We start from the raw sequence: 22,397 nt of genomic DNA on the forward strand, positions 1-22,397 counted from the left end.
TCCCGCTCAGCAGAGAGCCCGATGTGAGGCTCCATCCTAGGGCCCTGGGATCATGACCTGAGCTGAAGGCAGATGCTTAACAGACTAGGCCACCCAAGCACCCCTATGCTTCTATATTTTTTAAACCCAATGAATATGACATAATAATAACAACACAAGTAATGTCCCATAAATGTTTCTGTAATTCCAAGACCCGTGCTAAGTATATGTCATATAATTTATTGTGCCAAGACCTGTGCTAAGTATATGATATACAATTTATTTCTTCGGGAAATATTTTGACACTTCCCCCACACACTGCCTTTTATTGCAATGTGACCATTTCCTGAAAAATGTCCTACACAGCTCACAACCCAAATATTAGAGGAGTGACAACACAAGCACTCCAACCTCCTGATCTGTCTCCCATAATACACTTTTGGTCCTCTGTTTCATCCCATACATTGGTGCAAGAATCATCTTTTTTAAACTGTCAGGTTTTTGTTTGTTTGTTTGTTTGTTTGTTTTTATATTTTATTTATTTATTTGACAGAGAGAGATCACAGTAGACAGAGAGGTAGGCAGAGAGAGAGAGAGGGAAGCAGGTTCCCTGCTGAGCAGAGAGCCCGACGCGGGACTCGATCCCAGGACCCTGAGATCGTGACCTGAGCCAAAGGCAGCGGCTCAATCCACTGAGCCACCCAGGTGCCCCAACTGTCAGCTTTTTGGAGTCTGTTGTTTCTTTTCAAAGAATCACACTTCTTAGCCTTCTAGGAAAGCTTCTTGAAGCTTTCCTAGTTTTATCTTCTGGTGCTCCCCAGACATCAGCTCCCCTCCCAATACACACACCCTGTTCCAACCCAGATCTGTCTGGCAAGATACTGTTTCTAAAGACTAGACAATATTCCTTCCACCATAGGTTTCACCTAGCCTGAAGTGCCCCCTTTCTCTCTTTCTGCCAGTGTAGCTTACCTGTTAGGAGTAGAGTTCTGGAGACTGACAGATCCCAACTGATCTAATCCCTACTGATATGTTGGATGACCTTGGACAAAGCCCTTCACCTCTCAGAGCCTCAAATAGCACAGCTAAAAACACCTACCTACCTATCACAGAGGTTGTTGGATAATTCAATAAGATGATGCACATAAAATGCATGGTACAGTACTTGGTACATAATAAAGATTAGTAATATGTCCCTGTTATCATTTGTTGTTGCTGTTAACATTAATTTTATTTGATTTGTTCCCCATCCTTCATAAAACCTTTATCTAAGCAATCAACGTCAAAATGATCACTTTTCTTTAAATTATCAAACATTTATTTTTCCTATCACTGATTTGACAGCTAGAATTTAGTGCCCCGTATTGGTGGCTTCCTTCCCGTGCACCCACTGTCTTATTTCCTCCTCTCTAGAACAAGCTCCTTGAAGAAAAGACCTAAATCGTCGTAAGCATTCTTAGGCATTTTGGCTCTTTGTGTGACTGAGGCCGTTACATATTGTCCTGGAAACTTTCCCCTTTTAAAAACGTGAAGGTTAGTTGAGTTAGCCTAAAAGAAAATTGCACTTAAAGCAATCAGTGGTGTGGGATCTGGAGGTGGGAGTGGGAGTAGGAGGGTGGTTGAGATAAGGGACTCCAGGTAGGGGCAGAACTGAAAAGAAATGATTTTTTTTTTTTAATAACCATCTCCTTTGATCTAAGGTCTCCTAGCAGCAGATAATAATTTAAGAAAAAGGGAGCCTCACTACCATTTGCCCTCCATCTCCCCTGCCTCCTCTTTCCCGGAGGGGACGACTGGTGGGGGTGGGGGGCGGAGGGATGGGGGGTGCCTAAGCCCTTTGCAAGTAACGTGACTACAGCTAACCACAGGAATTGTGAAACCAGACCCAAGAATACTACCTACCAACCCACCGCCTGAACTGCGATCCTGAGGAATCCGCAGCTGGAGGGGACCCAGCTCAACCAACCGAGGCTGGCGCGGGTTGGGGGCGCGGGGGAGGGGGAGGCGTGGGCGGAGACCAGCATTGCTCCGCCCCTGAAGCTGGGCGGTGACCAGTAGGAGGCACCGCGGCGCCCTGCGCTCATATAGGGCGCAGCCCCAGGGAACACCGAGCGCTTTGCCCTAGCTGCAATTAGGAGGTCGGTGGCAAGATGAGCCGGGCGCCAGCGTTCTTGAGCGCAGCCGAGGTGCAAAAGCACCTCCGCAGCTCCAGCCTTCTCATCCCGCCGCTGGAGGCGGCTCTGGCCAACTTCTCCAGCGGCCCCGACGGAGGAGTTATGCAGCCGGTGCGCACCGTGGTGCCGGTGGCCAAGCACAGGGGGTGAGTGAGGAAGGCCGGGGTTAAGGGCTGGAGAAACTGGAAAGGTGGAACGCGAGGCAAGCGAAGGGGGCAGCGGGAGAAAGGAAAAGAGGGCTTGCCTGCCTAATCATTGCTGGTAACAGCTGCCACCTAATATTGGCGCTAGCCACCGGTCAAGTGACGCTTTATAGAGATTTATCTTGTTAAATTCAACACATTATCCATATAGGTAGGTATTGATAATATTTTACTGATGGGGACAATTGAGACTCAGAGAGGTGAAGTGACTTACCCAAGGTGACATAGGTAGGTAGTGGCAGAACTGGAATGGTTTTTCTCATCCAGATGGCTCTGTACTGTTGAATGTACTCTATGTACTGCCTAAAGGTAGGACAGAGGAGTTGGGGCAACGGAGGACAGTAGGGCAGTGACTGAGGAAAGAGAAAGGAAGGTATATGGGAACTTGTTAGGACACCCCCAGTCTTGGGAAGAAGGGACTGAAGCTACTCACTCCCTCTCTCTTTGTAGTTTCCTGGGGGTCATGCCCGCCTACAGTGCTGCCGAGGATGCCCTGACCACCAAGCTGGTCACCTTCTACGAGGGCCACAGCACCGCCTCCACGGTCCCCTCTCACCAGGCCACTGTGCTGCTCTTTGAGCCCAGCAATGGCTCCCTTCTGGCGGTGAGCAAACTCCCTGCCCTGGGGTGAGGTGGGGCCCCTGAGCCCAGCGCTAGCCTCCGAAATTAGTTCTCTGAGTGAGCTGCGGGGAGTTTTGATTGTGACCACACGTGCCCCTGTCTGAACGATGATGATGTCTCTGGATACTAGCCGCGGTGAAGATTACCTGTGAGCGTGTGTCTGTTTCTAGGCCTGCCTGAAGATGCATATAGCCCAGCACCAGAGCCCACTGTTGCTTCAAGTGTGTGACAGACAGTGTGGAAGTAACAATCTCCTCATTCCTGAGCTTGTATAGGACAAGAAACTCTTGTCCTATACAAGTTACTCCAATATACAGTTTAATCAAACTCAGTAGTGAACCTCTGTAATGTGGAAGAAAACGAGTGTCCTGTAATCCTGGGGAGTCTTTCCTGAGAGATACACAGTAACCTGTTTTAACATTTCATGATAGCATCAAAATAGAGCAGTAGTCCTTTTACTGAGCACTTTGTATTGGCTAGACATGGTTCTGAATGCTTTACCTGTATTCACTCCCTCAATACTTAGAGCCACTCTGTGAGGTAAGTAGTAGTATTTGCCCCCATTTTACAGATGAGGAAACTGAGTCCTAGAGCAACGATGCCCATCTTACCCAGGTTTACATAACTATACTTCAGACCTATTCAGTGTTAAGTCCATGGTCCATATCCTCTGGAGACTGTCTCCTGCCTTTCCAACTGCCATTTACTGAGAGCTTACCATGTGCTAAGGAAGAGAAATTGATCTCAGTTATGACAATATTCCTCGATGGGAGGGTTTTTTTTTAAAGATTTTATTTATTTATTTGACAGAGAGAGAGATCACAAGTAGGCAGAGAGGCAGGCAGGGAGAGAGGGGGAAGCAGGCTCCCTTTTGAGCAGAGAGCCCAATGCGGGATTCGATCAGGACCCAGGACCCTGAGAGCATGACCTGAGCCGAAGGCAGAGGCTTAACCCACTGAGCCACCCAGGCATCCGTTAATGATATATTCCCTATTAAATGGAGCACTATCACAAGATGCCTTCTCCCAGTGACTTAATATGCGGAGAGGTTTTTTTTTTTTTTTGAAAGATTCTATTTATTTATTTGACAGAGAAAGAGAAATCACAAGTAGGCAGAGAGGCAGGCTGACAGAGGGGGAAGCAGGCTTCCTGCTGAGCAGAGAGCTCGATGCAGGGCTGGATCCCAGGACCCTGAGATCATGACCTGAGCCGAAGGCAGACGCTTAGCCATCTGAGCCACCCAGGAGACCCGGGAGATTTTAATTCACATCCCCCTCCCCCAATTTCTGTTGGAGTCCCTGAGGCTCAAAGTAGTTGAGCCCACTTTGCTTGAGGTCACACAGCTGGTTTGTGAAAGGCCCAGGGAATCGTTGCTAGACCTGTATGATCGTAGGACTTGTACTCTGTACTCACGTGCTCTGTGCCCTCTACCCTGCAAGCTGGCTCTGAGACCAGGCAGTTGAGTTGTTACCAGGGACAATCTTCATTATTCCACCCAAATCTCTGGATCTTAAATCCTCCTTCCCTGAATTTCAGGCTCCCTGAGTACAGGAACCCAGCTGTACATGACTCCTCTGGAAAGACTAGCTCTTCCCAACCTATACTCATTCAAAGGAGATGACATTCACACCACTTGCCAAAGGTGGTTCCCTAGCAAAGCGGGACCACCTCGGGCTTTTAACGAAATGACAAGACCTTAGATACTTTCTGAATCTGTTCAGTAGTAAGTGATTCACTTCCTTTTCTGTAAATATGAGAACACTGGTGCTACCTGGTAAATTTCAACCAAGATGGCTGACTTAAAAACAGGAGGATAGTGCAAAGGGTGGTGATTATTTTTAGCAAGATGTAATTCAGAGTCACCTGGGGAGCTTTTGAAAACAAGGATGCCGGTGTCCCTCCCTTCGAGATACAGAGTAGTTAATGTGTCTGGGCCTCTGTAACTTCACAAAGCTCCCCACATGTGTGGCAGGAGTGGAGAGCCACTGAGACGGAATTCCATGGCCCTTGAACAGATGTCAGATGACTTATTCTAATTCCTCAAATTCCTCCTTCACTTGATGCTTTGAGAAACCCAGGGCAAGAGAAGAAAATGGGCAATTCTTGAGGGCTCATCGTGTATGAGACGTTCACATTTCTGTGACTGCCTTTAAGCCTCATAAAAATCCTCTGAATGGTTGGCATTATTTCTTTGTTTTTACAGGTGAGGAAAACGGTCCTTAGAGAGTAAGATGTTTCTTCAAAGTTGCATTTCTCATTAAGTGGAAGAATTTGATCCAAATCTGATAGCAAGCCTGTGCTCTCTGTAGGATAGTATGATGCTTCCTAGGGCTGCTCATTTTGAACTGCTTCTCTCTGCTTAAGTTCTGGTGAGGAGTGCCCCTTGCTCACTGTCGCTCCTTTCCTCCAAGGTCATGGATGGAAACATCATAACTGCAAAGAGAACAGCTGCAGTTTCTGCCATCGCCACCAAGGTAAGACTAGTGCCAGGCTGTACTGCTAAGGTTTGCTGGAGAGTCAGGTTGGCTGTCTCCAGCTTGAAAGCCTAAGGGAGATGTGAGGAACTTATTTTGGTATTCCTTTGGACATAGCTGGAACGCCAAATGACAAGTATGGGACATCAGGTGAACACAGTGATTCATGAAATTATTAGCTACCATTTAATGAGCACTACTGGATTCTAGGTACTCTACATACATTATTCCCAATCTTCACATCAACCTTGCAAAGTAGATATGATTATCTTCATTTGCCAGATTTAGTGAATGTGGTTCAGAGAGGTTAGGTGAGTTGCCCAAGATTGCACAGCTACTAAGTGGCAGAGAAAGAATTTAATATTTGACTTTTATGACTCCAGGACTGCTTTGTGGCCCCCATCCCACACTGCTCCTGGTAAATCAGTGTGGTTGCCACAGGTCAAAGCCAAGAAGCTGAGGGGGAGCTGAAGAGAGAGCTGAGCAGATTCATGTATTCATTTGGCTAATACTGTCTGAGATCCTACCATGTATCGGGCACTGTTCTAAATATCAGGAATATGGCAATGTGCAAAACAGGCACGGTTGGTTAGACAATAAACAAGGTGAAAAGTTTGATTTGCCAAGAAAATAATTAACCAACAACAAATCCCTTTTGAGTTTAATAATATACTATACTATATTATATATATATATAATATAATATAATATAATATAGTATAATATATAATATACTAGGATTTGCTTTTAAAAACAAAATAAAACCTACTTCCAGCAGAAAACAGTGTGCTGGACAAACTAAAGCAGAATTGAGAATATCCTCAGTTGGGAGTGGTGACTTCCCAAATTATCCAGGGAGGACCTCACCCCTCCCAGAAGGTGACATTTGAGTAGAGACTGAAGGAAGCAAGTGAGTGAAGAGGGGAGGGGGACACTCTTCAGGCAGAAGGGAAAGCGATGATGTTCCCAAGCAGTGCCAGGTCATCCTACAAGAAAAACAGTATTTTTAGAGGTTAGGTTAGGGTTAAGAAGAGGAGCATTGGCAAACCGGGTGTCTTCACATGAAATGGAGAAGTACAAGGTCTGCTGATGCTAGTTTGTGACGCCTGAGCATAAAGGAAGTGTGGGATGTGGAGAGCAGCAGACACCAGGTGTTCAGATCGTGAGATGGTTAAGATTTTTTAAACGCAGGATGGGGGGGGGGGGAGAATGTGAGGATTAATCGGGTAATCGTGTAGGAAGGGGGGCAGACTACAGGACACAGCTGGACGAACTGGTTTTTTGAATTATCTCCAGACCTAACTCAGACTGAAATGAGCAAGGGACTCCCTGAGGAACACATGTATGTTCAAGGGTCCAATATTGCCTTACATTTGTGTGTGAAGGTCTTGTCAAAATAATTTCCAGCCCATTGTCTTGACATATCTTTGGGTTTCTGTGAGGAAAGCAAAGAAGATCTTATTGGCCTCATTTACTGTGGGAGGAGACGGAGGCTGGGGCTTCCTGATGCCGTGTAGCTGCGGGGTCTTCCAAGGCTCAGTCCCAGGACTCCAGGATCATAACCTGAACCGGAGGCAGATGCTTAACCAACTGAACCACCCAGGCACCCTGTGGAAACCAAACTCTTGCAGCATCCAGTTACACTGTGCTTTTTTGCATTGATAAAAATCTGCACTCCCACAAGAGTTAAGAATCATTGAGTTGATGCTCAGAACTTAGGCTGAAATGTCACAGCTTTATGCCCAGGGATACAGATGGGTTATTTCAATAAGGAACAAAGGGGCTATTATACTTTTTGCCCTGGAACAGAGAATGTTTTCTTTGCTGCTTCTCTTTCATTTAGGGCTTTAGGGAGGATGAGATGTATGGGAAGTTTTCGGGCCTGACAGTCACTGTAACAACTTCTTTGCACATGGGTTGCACATAACCTGAGTTGAGTACTCTGACATGCTTTCTCAAGATGACAGTATACATCAGGGTTTATCCCTGGCATGCATCTGTTCAACAAATATTTGAGTGCCCACCAGGGTCCAGGCCCAGTGCTCCGCATAGAGCATAGAGTGGTGAGCTAAACAGTACCTGCCATCATGGAACACAGAGTCCATTTGCGGAAACAGATATTCACCCAAAGATCATACCAACAAATGTAAAATCACAACCCTGACAAATACATTGAATGCAAGAGAAGAAATGCTGTGAGAGGGTATAACAGAAGGTCTGTTGAATTTGGGAAGGCTTTTCCTATACAAAGGACATCTGAGCAGAAATTTGAAGTTTAGTAGGAATTACTCGTAAGGGACAGAAAGGAAAGTATTCCATGAAGAGGAAAATCTGTGCAAAGGCCCTGTGGTTGATGGAAGTACATGTGCTTGGGAGTCTGCAAAGAAGCTGATGTGGCTAAAGGACAGGAAGTGCAGGGGAGCATTTCTTAAGTGGGAGCTGGAGACATGGCAAGGCTAGACGGACACAGTGCTACTCATTAGCAGACACTGATGACACACACACTTTCAAACTCTACCATAAGAAACCTACCAGATTCATATACATATTTTTTATTATCTGCATGCTATGGTAAAAGAATGAAGTACCATTAGTCCTCTTCTTTTTTTAAAATAAATCTTACAAAAGTTATACTATTTAGGGAAAGGGATGTCAATTGTAACATTATTACCAAGGCAACAAATTATCAAGACAACAATCAGAATTAAAGATTTAGTTTCAGAAGTTGAAGGTTACTTTTACAGGACACTACAACAATTTCTGAAACCCACGCATACTTCTTAGAATAGATTCATATTAACTGAGAACAGAAAAAACGATGGATTTAGTTAAGAAAAAATCAGCTAATTCTCCTCATTGCATAAGAGCATAAGATTGAGGGGTTCTGTGGATATTGTAATTCTGAAAATGTTTCAAATCAGATACTTTGAATGCTATTTTATGGCACAAAATGATATCTCCCCTTCTGCAGCTATAGGAGAGATGAACATCTGCTTGTATTTCTGAGACTCCGTTTTGCTAGTAATTAATAATTCAAGAGACTTTCACTTTTAAGATTACATTCCAGAAATGCTATAATTAACATTGTAAGAAAGAGCAGGCCCAAGGAACTAAAATTTGCTGCATGAGATAGAGAAACGGCAAAAGAGGGTCTTGCTTAATATGGATGGTTTGAGGAGCAAGTGATATCCTCTATGCCAGTAGTTCTCCACACAGAATGATTTTGCCTCTGGCCCCAAGGACATCGAGGAGTGGGAGACATTTTTGGTTGTCACAACTAGGGGAGGTAGGGGATACTGCATCTAATGCATAGTTAGGGAAGCTGCTGAACAACCTGTAAAGCATGGGACGACCCAGCCCCCCACCCCAGCCAATGGGGAATTATCCAGCCTAAATGTCAGTAGAGCTGAGGTTTAACAACCTCACTTGATTTCTTACGCATAGTTGTAGGTATGTGCTAAATCTGTGCACGTGAGACCATCTCTGTCCTCATGGGCTCATAGACCAGGACAAGAAAATGACTCTGTAAACAAATAAGCATTGTGAAGTGGTAACTTCACCCAGGGAGGTCAGAATGACTTCACTGAAGTCATTGATGGAAGGTGATCATAAATCCCACTCCCAAACACGGACACACATACATCCAGAGCATGTGCCCCAGAGGCTGGCTCTACATGGAGGCTGAGCCATGGATTCTAGGTAGCTCTTCAAAGTAACTCGGGGCTCTGAGAAGTGGGTGTAGCTTCTCATGTCCCCAAGACAGGGCAGCCCAGGAGAACAAATGTGGGTTTTGGAGAATGAAAGACGTGGTTTTGGAGAATCAAAGACGTGGTTTTGGAGCCTCAGGGTGCCATGTCATAGTTGTAGGACTCTGAGCAAGTTCCTTAACCTCTCCAGACCCCGATTTCTTTATCTGGAAGAGGAAGATGAAAGTAGGAGTGCCTAGCTCATGGGGCCCTTGGCTGGTCTAAATGAGATCGGGAGGATAAAGCATTGGTATATACTGGGTGCTCGGTGAAGGCTCCTTCCTCCTCTCCACACGCCACAGAGGGGAAACTGAAACATAAAATTCCATCTCCTTCATTGCCTGAGATAGTGAGGGAGACGAAGATAGGGCATTGGGCACCTGATGTTCAAACTGTATCTGTTCTTCATCTGGCCGCTATTTCTCCCTTGACCTTCACCTCGTTTCTCTCCCATAGTTTTTGAAACCACCCAGCAGTCAAGTGTTGTGCATCCTTGGGGCTGGCGTCCAGGCCTACAGCCACTACGAGGTCTTCACAGAGCAGTTCTCCTTTAAGGAGGTAAGTCCAGGAAGCTTGAGGGAGAAGAGGGGAGGGAGCAGTTGGGGTCTTTATCTCTACTCCTTCACTGCGACCTGGGCTATTCTGAAATAGGTCAAGTCTGATCTCTTTTCATGACTCGCCCAGAAGTCCCGTTGGAGGCAAAGAGACCTGAATCACCTGTCTCCAGTTTCCCATTCCTAGGGTATGCCAGAGGACGCAGCAAGCCCACTTGGTTAAAAGATTGTGTTATATCCATTGCATACATTCAGTTTTCCTTTCTGTCCCTCTCTGTGCTTCTCTAAGGAGACTCTGGGATTTTTTAGGCATTCATGGGTATGGACACACAAACTGGGAACGAGGCCTGGGGGGCAAGAGACCACAGCACCCTGCCTCCATAGCCCCAGTGCTGGTCTGCCTTTGCCCCAGTTATGCCTCCCACTTCTTATGGGAACATTTTATGCTTTTATTTTTTGCACATGTGTAAGAGCGGTAGGGCAGATTTAAAATATGGCATTTAAAATTTTTTTTTTTTTATTTCTTAAGATTTTATTTATTTGAGAAAGCGAGCAAGCCCAGGTAGGAGGGGGGGTAGATGAAGAGGGAGAAGCAGACTCCCCACTGAGCAAGGACTCCCCAAGCAGGGCTCCATCCCAGAATCCTGGGATCAGGACCTGAGCCAAAGGCAGATATGCTTAACAGATTGAGCCACCCAGGTGCCTCAATATGACATTTTAAAAAAATGACTTATTTACTCATTTGAGACAGAAAGAGAGAAAAAACGTGGAGAACGGAGGGGCAAAGGGAGAGAGAGAATCAAGCAAGCAGACTCCCCACTGAGCAAGGATTCCCTAAGCAGGGCTTGATCCCACAACCCTGAGGTCATGACCTGAGCTGAAATCAAGAGTCCGCCCTCCGTGGATTGAGCCACCCAGGCATTCCGTAAAATACGACTTTTTAATGATAAAAATAATACCCCTGCTTTGGCAAATATCGACTGTAAGGAAGAACAAAGAAAAATGCCTTTTATCTGTTTTCAAAGATAAGCAGTTACCACTTTCCAATCCTCTGTTTAGTTTTTCATAAAGTAGTGTCCATCATGTTAGATATACCCAGTTGTATATCCTATCTTTCCATGAAATGTGCTAACATCATCACTTTGCAGGTTACCCATTTTTTATATCCACTTGCATCATTTTTTTAACCAGAAGGGTGCTGGGGGTAACCATTCTCCTTTGATAGGGTATACTGTATTCTTTTTTACCTTGGTTGATGAACTTAGTTAGGCATAACATTTACTTCTGTATTTCTTACCTTTCCTTTTGGGGGATGCTTTAGGCCTTGTTTTCTGTTGAGGGTCGACAACCCCCGCTCCTCGCTTGCAAGTTCGCTAAGAGAGCCAGCAACTCCCTGCCACCTGGTGAGGCGAACGATCCGGCTCCTGCCAGCGTCTGCCAGGACTCTAACTAGCCACTACTCCTGACATTTTCATCCCCTGCACTCCTCACTGCTCAACCCCTTCTTGTTTTCAACCCCCTACCTCCCCTTCAGAGATCAAGTTATTCCACACACAGTGCTGTCCTAGAAGCCCACATCTGCTCTGACTCCTTTACAGTCTCAAACACAAGGTGGGAGTTGGATGCTGACCGTGCCCAGTTATCATGTGCGTTTCGTAGACCTGAAAACTTAGGCTGCGTGAGGTTGAGTCATTTCAGGAGTGAGCAGTATGGGACAGAGTGAGGATTGATTCCAAGCCTTCCTAGCTCCACAATTTGCTCCACTAATGATTAGATTATGTAGCTATTAAGCTACAGAGGCAGGGCATCTCTGGCTAGAAGTGAAAGACTGTCCCTGCTTCTTGCAAGGAGAAAGGAGTAGGGAAAGGTCATTTTCAAATATTTGGTCAGGTGTCGGGCGCAATCAATGCTGTGCCCTTGGTCAGATGTTCTTTCTCCGTAGGAGATGATTTAAATATCCAAAGCCCTTACCCTAGAGAGGCTCATCTTTCCCCTGGTACTCTGGGCTGGATGAAACTTAAACAGCCAAACAATCGTGACACCAGTGTCCCTCTTGTTACCCCCCAACGAAGGTGAGGATATGGAACCGCACCAAAGAGAATGCAGAGAAGTTTGCGGACACGGTTCAAGGAGAGGTAGAGGTCTGTTCATCGGTCCGGGAGGCTGTGACAGGAGCAGATGTGATCATCACAGTTACCATGGCAACAGAGCCCATTTTGTTTGGTGAATGGGTGAAGCCTGGGGCTCACATCAATGGTAAGTAAAATGGCTCCGTGAGCATGGGTAGGTGGTGACCAGAGTTGTCCCTTGGGCTGGACCAAGTGGCTGCATCTGCAGAGCTCTTTTACTCATGCAGAATGGCCAAGCCTTTTAAGGTCTTCGCATACATGTGAGCCCCGAAAAATAATATTCACTCAGAAATTATGAAACAAAAGTCACGAGCCTGAAACTTACAACAAATTTAATTAAAGTTCCATGAAAGGTAACATTATGGCAGGTGGTCAGGCACCGCTAAGTTCATAAATGTAATGAAATTTAAATCACAAAAGCCACATGAGTCATTCTTTCTTAACAATACTTAGAATTATCCCCCGCCCTCCCTTAAAAAAGTTTTTTTACTACAGCACAAAAGACATTCCTTGTGACTTGTGGGCGCTCATTAGCACGTGTGCTGGAATGGGTGGGACTCCAAATATAAGAGTTCCTGGGGCTTCTGAAGTTTTGAAGATTTTTCTGAAGATTTGAAGTGGGGCGATCTACCCTCAGAGCCCAAGCTCTTAAATTACGTTCTATATTATCTTCCAGTAAGAAGACTGGAGTCTGTGCATAGCGAGGCCAATACTAGAGATTTAAACATGTTATCGGTTTTCTGTTTTAGTGACAAGCACATGGTGTGAACTCAGAAGCTGAGATTTCTGTACCTACTGGCAGATGAGCAGGCAGGAGCCAAGATTATGCATTCTATCCCTAATGTGTATTGAGTTCCTACCATGTGCCAGGCACTGTTCTAGATGCTGGGCAGGCCAGAATAAGCCACACTCAAGGTCACTGCCTTCCTGGTGCTTGCATTCTAGGGAGGGGGAATAGATAACAGATAAACAAGCAGATGAAACAAATAGATGGTTCCAGCTAAAGATTAATTTCTGTGGAGTAGACAAAAGTGTGGCACATCTGAGGAAAGGGCCAAAGTGAAGTGAAGGTCTCAGTGGGACGTGGCTTCAGGGAATAAGTAGACAAGAGATGGGTGAGTTCTGGCTTTATGGACAGTAGCCCCTTTTCTGGAAGGTCATCGGAAATCACAAGAAACCCATTCTTGGAGAAACAGACAAGAGCTGAATCTTCAGCAAGATGGAAATGATTTTTTTTTTCCCCAGCCTAAAACAGCATGTACTTATTACTTTGTAGTTTCTGTGGTTTCGGAAGGCTGGGCAGGGGTCAGCTGGGTCCTCTGCTCACACAAGGGGGAAATCAAGGTGTTTTCCAAGCTTCGGTTTCAGCTAGAGGCCAGACCCCTGTTCCAGGCTCAGGTAGGACAAGAGTGCTGGCTTCCTGGGGGCGAATCTCGGCTTCTAGAGGCCGCCCACGTTCCCTGTAATGTGGATGCTCCATTTTCAGTGCCAGCAACAGGGAATCTCTCTCACACTGTGAATCTCCAGGAAGGGCTGCCTCAATTGTGAGTCAAGGCATTGCTTCTGCGTCCCTAGCCTAAAGACAAAATTGGTTTGTGTGTTTACAGAGGCATCACATATACTTCAGAGTATGTTACCAGTGCGGTTGACAGGGAAACACCAGCAACAGATTTTACTTGTTTTGCAGCTTGGCTAAGAGATAGGCCCAATTCCACCCTCGCCTGCATTTCGCTCATCCTGTCCCCGCACCACTGCCCCCCTCCCCCAGCCAGGGTCTGACCCTCACCCATTCTAGCTTCACTGAAGCAAGGCCAGGGTCCAGTCTAAGTCAGGCCCCTCCCTTTGCTGCCTGGCACACCTCCATCTGCCCAAGTGGCCTCCCACAGCCCTTTGAGAACTCGCCCTGCTCAGAAGAATTGGGGCAGGGGAGGGTTGGGGGGGAGACCCAAGTGCCATGAGAAGGGATGGCTTGAGAAACCAGGGTTTTTCCCACCAGCTTATGATTTATTTACAAGCTTCATTTGGTTCGTGCTTTTGTTCTGTAGAACCCCTCACACAAATGACCTTCAAGGACATTTTTACACCACTCTCTTTGAAAATTAGAGGGAGGGACAACAGCAGGAGCAGGAGCAAGCAGGGAAAAACTGGACGCAGTGTGAGAAGGCACATAATATGTTGGCGTGAGGCTTTGTAGTGGTTTCCAAAGACGAGTTGGCCATGGGTTGCTTCCAGCCAGCAGATGTGTTTTGTTTGGACCATAGCATGCTCTAAAAAATCAAGAAATAACACATGCAAATAGATTTCCTGCTTCTCTTTTAAGAAAAAAGGGGGAAAAAAAGGAGGAAGGGGAGAGTAATGGAGCCCTGCTTTCTCACGTGGCCTCAATCAGCTTGAGCTGAAGGATGCTTGCCCTCTTTACACGGGGCCGGCTTTCTTCTGTGAACTTAGGTCCCCACCATTTCCAGTGCGGTCCCTCTGACCAGCCCCGCGGGCATTTGGTGGTGGCCTCTGCATTGTCTTATCTGCCAGGAGGCATGTTTCCTTGGATTCTTCATTAAATTCCTGGGCTCTCTGCAAAGGACATGAAATCTCGGGGCCAGGATGGAGCCAGCTTCCTCTTGATCAGGGTTACTTTGTGATCCTGGTGCTGGGCTCTTTTGTCAAAGTTAAGAGAGAAATGGTTAGGGGTGACGAATGAGAATGATTCAGGAGGAAGCAGATCGGCAGAAGACGGAGGAGAATGGGGTGTGAATAAGCGGCGGGTGATGTCTCTGTTTCGGGGTTTTTGTCCAGAAGTCGCTGCCCCGGATAAACAGAAGAGGCGTGGAATGCATGGCTCCCTCTGAGTCGTTAGGTGCACTTATCAGAGACAGAACTGTGGCAGGCACCTCCACTTCTTTGAACTTCTGTGTGTGCATCTTTTAAGTGAGAATCAGACACGAAGCGTACTTGTGAGGACTATAAATAATATGTGTGAAACATCCCACGGCTAGGAGGCAACCAATAAATGAATGCTAAGTTGCTTCAAAATCTTTTAGAAAGATCATGATATGAAATGAAAGAAAGAAAGAAAGAAAAAAAAGGCGTTCCTACTGATGAGTGTTCATTCTTGCTGATCAGGAGGGGTTGGCATTGGGAAAGGCGGCACCCCAAATCTGAATGTTCTCATGTGTCCTAGGTCACTGCTTTTCCCCTCCCCTTCTTCCGTTCTTTAGCACGTGTAGTGTCCTTTGTCACTGTTTCTGGGCTCACAGTCTGTTTTGCTGTCTCTTAGCCATCGGAGCCAGCAGACCCGACTGGAGAGAGCTGGATGATGAGCTGATGAAACAGGCTGTGCTTTACGTGGACTCCCATGAGGCTGCCCTGAAAGAGTCCGGAGATGTCCTCTTGTCGGGGGTGAGCCCCTCCTCCTGGGAGGCTGCTGTCCAGCAGGCTTCAGTGAGATCCCAGGGTTCCATTAACCTCCCCTTCCATTTGGACTCCTCCAAACCTCAGTCACCCCCACCTCTTTTGGGGGTTGGGGAGGGGGAAAAATTGGCAGCTCCTAAAACATCTCTCAACCCTTTCTAATCCCAGTCTAGGGTAATGTGGCCATTATGGTGTTGACATGTGTTTTCCTGTCCCCTTTGCCTGGAGAGAGCAGCTTGACGGATTTTTTCCATCAGACTGAGTTGTCCTATAAGGCAGTGAGATTGGGAGAGAAGTGCCTGGAAACCTTCCCAGTGTGGCCAACAACACAGGACTGGGGTTGGCCACTTTCTGGCCTCATTCTTTTGTAAACAGAGCATAGGATCAAGAAGAGAGCTGCCAAAATGAGTGTTCAGATAAGAACATGCTGATTTCCTCACTGACATACCATCTTGCCCAGACATTACCCCAGCCACAAACTTATATCTCGACATTCATGGTATCACAAAGACAGATGCTATGCAAATAGCATATATATATATAATATATCATATATTATATGTTATTTATATTATTATTATAATTAATTATAATTATTATTATATATAATTATAATCATATATAATATTCATATATAATTAAATATATATTTTATATATTATTTAAATATATAGAAATATATATTTATATATTATTTAAATACTTATTTATTATATATTATTTAAATATATAGAAATGTTATTCATATATATTAAGTATATTATTTTAATATATTTATATATTCAAATATATATTATTTAAATGCATACATTTATTTTTATTTATTTATTTCTATTAAATATATATTTATTATTTTTAATTAAATAAGCATATATATGCTTATTTATGATATATGCTTATTTATTTTTTTAATGGGGAAAGCCAGTTTACATATGGTCATTTTGTCAAGTTTCTCCCTTACCCAGTGGTGGCTGCCCTCCCTGTCCTCCCTCAGAATATGGCTGGAGTGGACATTGGCTCCATGGTCTAGGTCAGTGTGTGTTTGTTTCCCAGGCCGAGATTTTTGCTGAGCTGGGAGAAGTGGTGAAGGGAGTGAAACCAGCACTCTGTGACAAGACCACGGTGTTCAAGTCTTTGGGTAAGGACTCTAGCTCCCAGGGCATATATCCAACCAGAGCACAACGCAGATTTGCCCACTGGTGGAAAGAGGAATGAGTCACCTGACTCAACAGCTGAGTTATAAAATCCGTCACTTGGGTCAATTATTTACATGTCTTAGAATAGTAGGTAAGCCCAGGAACTCTGAAACTGGGTGGTCCTGGGCTTCCCTTTTCTGCCACTCCCTGGACATGCGTCCTTGGGCAAGGGACCTCACCTCACCTGTCTGAGCCACGGCGGTCTCTTCACTGCTTGTTACCTCTAGAGTTTATGAGAATTCAGTGATGTGTATGTACAATGATTTGCACATAGCAAAGTGTCAGCAGTAAATCATTTAGACTTAGATCTAAACGGAAGTCAGAAGAATCAAATAAGATTAAAAACAGAGAGGGAGACAAACCATGAGACTCTGAATCATCAGAAACAAATTGAGGGTTGCTGGCGGGGAGGGGGATGGGGAGATGGGGTAACTGGGTGATGGGTATTAAGGAGGAAGTGAGAGGTAATGAGCCCAGGGGGCTATACCCAACTGACGAGTCACTAAACTCTACTCCTGAAGTTTATAATACACTAGGTGTTAACTACCTTAGATTTAAATAAAACCAAAAAAATAATAATAAAGTGATGAAAGTCAGAAAGAAAGTATCCATCAGAGGTGGGGATGGGGGATAAAGTTGTTACAAGACAGAGAGCTTAAGAGAAATAGCAGGGAGACCCACCGGAAGAGACCCACACAGGAAGTATAACCTGAGACCCCTTGTTTCCCTTCCCCTCCTACCCTCCTGCTTGCTGACTGGAGAAGGGCTTCCATGGGGGGCCTCGTTACCACCAGAGTTGTGCAGGCAGAAGCCCAACCAAGGGCAGGCTCCCCAGGGCCGGTCTGCCCCTGAGCGCAGCAACTCCACCCCAGCAGACCTAAGGAAATGGACACGTGTAGTAACAGAGCTGATAATTTGCTGATACATCTAAAATACTGAAAGACTCCCAAATTGGTTGATAAGTAGTTACTGCCCTGAGCCCCTCAGGGATACTATCTGCCATCTCTCAAGATCTCCCCTATTTCCTAGTATCAAGCACCCAAAGATTTTATTTTTTTTTTAAGATTTTATTTATTTATTTGTCACAGAGAGAGATCACAAGCAGGCAGAGAGGCAGGCTGAGAGAGAGGAGGAAGCAGGCTCCCCGCTGAGCAGAGAGCCTGATGCGGGGCTCCATCCCAGGACCCTGGGATCCTGACCTGAGCCGAAGGCAGAGGCTTTAACCCACTGAGCCACCCAGGCACCCCTGCTGTACCCTTTTTGAGCAATGCTTGTTTTCTTGCTTTGGGGATTGGTTTATTGACACATTTTTTCATCTAGCAAGTGCATATTAAATACTTATTATGTATTAGAATCTGTACTGGGGGCAGGGGTGTCTATGAAAATTAATAAAAATCAGCCCCTGTCCTTGGAGAACCTATACCCAATTGAGGTGAAGTTATGTATCCAAAATAGCAAGACAAGTGGGGTTGCTGAAGGATGTGGGGATTGGACTAGACCAAGGATCCACAAACGATAGCCTGTGGGCCATACCAAGCCCATCACCTGTTTTTATCCTGCCTTCAAACTAGGAAAGTTTTCTTATGAAATGACTGGGAAAAAAAATAATAAAGGAAGACTATTTTATGACAGATGAAAATTATATGAAATTCAAACTTTATGGACACTGTGTCCATAAAGAAAATGTTATTGGAACATGGCCAGGCTCATTTGTTTACCTCTCTGGTAGGACTGCTTTTGCAGTACAATGGCAGACTTAATTCCAAGACACCACAGGGCCTGCAAAGCCTACACATGTACCATCTGGACCCTTATAGAAAGTTTTCTGGCCCCTGAACTCAGCTTTGAAAGACCCTTAAAATGTGTTTAGTGGGCATTGCTCACTTAGCATCGTTTCCCTGACCCCTCCCCCCTCCCCCATACCCCCCATCCCCTCACAGACCTCCCAAGCCTAAGCTCACCTCTGGATATCAGTCCATGTTTCCCCAGACGGGCATTAGTAGCACAGACAATGTATTAGGAAACTGCAAGTCACAGGGCCTGGGCGGTGGCAGGAAAAGTTGTTCTGACAAAAAATGAACCACTTTTCTGTCCATTCCAGGAATGGCGGTGGAAGACCTGGTTGCAGCCAAGCTAGTGTACGAATCCTGGTCATCTGGTAAATAAAACAAAGGAACTTCCCATTGAGGTAGAAGCTACGGCTCAAGGGACGTTGTTACCAGCTGTCTTGTGATTTCTAGATCAAATAAGGGAGCCTCATGCCTAGTGAGCTATAGTTTTGAGCTTATCATATCTTATACCTTAAATAATGAGATCCCCATTTGTGTGTGTAGCAAAACTAGGTGGCCATTTCTTCTGTTACATCTGTTTATAGTAATACTCCCTTTGCCCTGTATTTCACTGCATTTTGTAATTCCTTGAAATAAAGCATTTCCAATTCTGCTGTTCTTGCTTTGGTCATTTCTGTGTTTCATGGCAAAGAAAGTGAGGGGAGCATCTGCTTCCATTCATTCCCTGGGGGAGTTTCAATGACTATAATTAAATTTATTTCTATTTTTTAAATTAGCATACAATTCTTATACCAGTGTGAAGTACACAATTCAGTGCTTTTTAGCATGCTTACAGGGAGCAACCATCAAGACTCTCTAATTCCAGAACATTTCAGCACTCCCCAAAAGAACCCTGGTACTCAATAGCATTCACTCCCCTTTCTCCCTTCTTCCCAGCCCTGCCAACCACTGATCTACTTTCTATCTTTATGGACTTGCCTCCTCTGGACATTTCACATAAATGGAATCAAACATTATGTAGACTTTCATTTCTGGCTTTTTAGAATTTAAATCTCAAGAAACAGTGGAGCTTCTATATTGGCCAAGACTCCTTTGGTCACAAGTGGTAGCAACCACAACGCAAACTACCTTAGGCAGAATGAAGGAAAGAGGAGTGGAATGTATTGTTTCTAGTATTTAAGAAGAACACATGTAACAGGTCCTAAGCTACAGCTGTTTCCAGGTCTCCAAGTGTCCACAGGACCCAGTTTTGCTCTCCCCAATCCCTCAGCTCTGTTTTCTTCAGTGTTGGTCCCATTACTAAGTAAGTTTTCCCCCTGGCTATCCTCTTTAGCAACCCTAGCAGAAATGGAGATTATCCCAGAACTGAGACTCAGGGTACCCTGTAGGTTATGTGCCCATTTCCGTGCTTAACATTCTGGCTAAATGAGATAGATCAATCTGGCCCAGGCCAGTGTCATTTGCCTATCCCAAAGAAATATCATCCAGGGGAATCTGATGTCCCTATTATCCAGGCCTGGGTCACAAGCTCCCCCTTAAAGTCAAGAATAGACTCAGCCCACCTGACCACATGAACTAATAGAAGGGAAGGGGTCTCTTAGCAAAAAGAGGGAGAAATGAATATTGGATAGGCAAATCTATAGATGTCCACCAAAGTATCAGTGTTGAGAGGGTCATTAAGAATCATCTAGTCCAACCTTCCCAACTTACAGTTGGGGAAACTGAGGTGTGTTTTCCCTAGCTGCCCTGAATCACTAGCAGAGTGGTGTGACCTTTGGCCTGCCGAAGACCCCATCCAAATCCACCCCCATTCCTAGGCTGGTTATCAGATAAGTCAGCAGCAAGCAAAAGCATTTTCTATTGCTTTGTTTTCCTCCCCAAACTCTTCCTAATAGGTCCTTTTTTCATGTTCTAGGTGACCTAAACCCTAGTTTATCATGTTTGCCAGACTGTCTGAATGGGGGCCATTGCACTGGAATAAAATATCCATTTGATCTGCATCTGCACATCCCAAGTGACTGTGAAGTCTTTCTGGGGACCTTAATGGTCACAACACTAAAGGATGTGTAGGGAAGGGTGTATGGTAATGGGATTATTAAAATTCCTCAATTACAGTAATTTCTCTGATGTTGGCCATAGCAACTTCTTTCTAGGCAAGGGAAACAAAAGCAAGAATAAACTATTGGGACCACATAAAAATAAAAAGCTTCTGCACAGCAAAGGAAACAACCACCAAAACTAAAAGACAACTTACTGAATGGGAGAAGATATTTGCAAATGACATATATAATAAAGAGTTAGTATCCAAAATGTATAAAAATATATATACAACTCAACACCAGAAAAACAAACAATCCAGTTAAAAAATGGGCAGAAGATTTGAACAGACATTTCTCCCAAGATGACATCCAGATGGCCAACAGGCACATGAAACAATGCTCCACATCACTCATCATCAGGGACATGCAAATCAAAACCACAATGAGGTATCACCTTGCACCTGTCAGAATGGCTAGAATCAAAACCACAAGCAGCAACAAGTGCTGGCAAGGATGTAGAGAAAAAGGAATTATTATGTGTTGTTGCTGGGAATGCAAATTTATGCAGCCACTGTGGAAAAGAGTATGGAGGTTCCTCAAAGAACTAAAAATAGAAAAAACTTAAAAATAGAACTACCATATGATCCAGTAATTCCATTATTGGGTATTGACTTAAAGAAAATGAAAACATAATTCAAAAAAGATAGATGCACCCCTGTGTTTATTGCAGCATTATTTAGAATAGCCAAATTATGGAAACAGTACAAGTATCCATCGATAGATGAATGGATAAAGATATGTGTGTGTGTGTGTGTGTGTGTGTGTGTATTTAATGGAATATCACTCAACCATAAAAAAGAATGAAATCTTGCCATTTGCAACAACATGGGTGGATCTAGAAGATATAATGCTAAGTGAAATAAGTCAGTCAGAGAAAGACAAATCCCATATGACTTCACTCACATGTGGAATTTAAGAAACAATTGAGCAAAACTAAAAAAAAGAAAGAAAGAAAGAAAGAAACCAAAAAAACAGACCCTTAACTACACAGAACAAAAACTGATGGTTACTAGAGGGAAGGAGAGCCAGAGGATGGGTGAAGGGGATTAAGAAATACACGTATCCCGAAGAGCACTGAGTACTGTGTAGAATTATTTGATCACTATATTGTGTACCTGAAACTAATATGGCACTGTACATTAACTATACTGAAATTAAAATTTTTTTAAATTGCCTTAATTCATAGAGATCTTCTTTTGTTCTTTCTTGAAGAACCCCTACCATAACTCTATTCTAGACCACCAAGTTAGAACAGAAAAGAAACAGTCCTCACAGAGGTAATTAAGAGGTATAAACTTCTAGTTCTAAAAATAAGTCATGGAGATGAAAAGTACAGCACAGGCACTATAGTCAATAATATTGTGATAACATTGTACAGGGACAGAGGGTGACTACACATCATGGTTGCACATTTCATAAAGTATATAATTGTCAAATTACTGTGTTGTACACCTGAAACGAATGTAATATTGTATGTCAAGTATATGTTAATAAAAACACAAACAAAAACAAAAACCAAAGTTCTCATCTCCAAAAGCACACAGTCTAGGATAACAGAGCTGTAAAAAAGACAATTACAGGACCATGCCTCAGTGTCGCAGAAACACACAGTCAAGGTCCCAGCAGGAAATTATTGCCACACTCAAAAAGGGGGGATTGGAGAGAATTTCATGAAGGGACTGTTGAGAAGGGAGAGGGGGGAGGTACAGGGAGCAGGAAGGCATGGTGAAGCCTGGCAGGGCCAGCAACAGTAGGAAGATGCTACCACTCCTCGCTGAGTTGGCATAAGCAGTTAGGGAACTCGGCACATATTGGAGCCACAGCAATAATTCTCACTGTTTCACTCATATATTTTGAGACAATTTTTGCGACTATTGCCGATATGGTAATTACCCTTTAGATGAAGCAACAGAAGATGTTTGGGGAGTGGTAGAGAGGCCAATGGAGCCTACAAGCTGAGTTACCTTCATGAAAATAAAATTCAGCAGTTGAAAAAAAAAAAAAATACAACTCTGACCACCCAT

General features: G+C 44.5%; 1 protein-coding gene across 1 annotated transcript; it reads left to right on the top strand.

The window, feature by feature from the left end:
• The first annotated feature begins 2,045 nt into the window (after positions 1–2,045).
• On the top strand, positions 2,046–18,931 carry CRYM (crystallin mu). The gene is made up of 8 exons (XM_059155248.1): positions 2,046–2,299; positions 2,807–2,960; positions 5,389–5,451; positions 9,654–9,755; positions 11,824–12,007; positions 15,155–15,276; positions 16,342–16,426; positions 18,586–18,931. The coding sequence occupies exons 1-8, from the start codon at positions 2,130–2,132 to the stop codon at positions 18,648–18,650; spliced, it is 945 nt and encodes a 314-aa protein (XP_059011231.1). The 5' UTR covers positions 2,046–2,129; the 3' UTR covers positions 18,651–18,931.
• The last annotated feature ends 3,466 nt before the right edge of the window (positions 18,932–22,397 follow it).

Source organism: Mustela lutreola, chromosome 17, assembly GCF_030435805.1.
Source record: "Mustela lutreola isolate mMusLut2 chromosome 17, mMusLut2.pri, whole genome shotgun sequence".
Taxonomy (NCBI): Eukaryota; Metazoa; Chordata; class Mammalia; order Carnivora; family Mustelidae; genus Mustela; species Mustela lutreola.

Coding starts and splice junctions, on each gene's coding strand:
- CRYM (XM_059155248.1), top strand. CDS start 2,130: ATGAGCCGGGCGCCAGCGTTCTTGAGCGCAGCCGAGGTGCAAAAGCAC. Junction 2,300..2,806: donor CCGGTGGCCAAGCACAGGGG/GTGAGTGAGGAA, acceptor CTCTCTTTGTAG/TTTCCTGGGGGTCATGCCCG. Junction 9,756..11,823: donor AGCAGTTCTCCTTTAAGGAG/GTAAGTCCAGGA, acceptor CCCCCAACGAAG/GTGAGGATATGGAACCGCAC.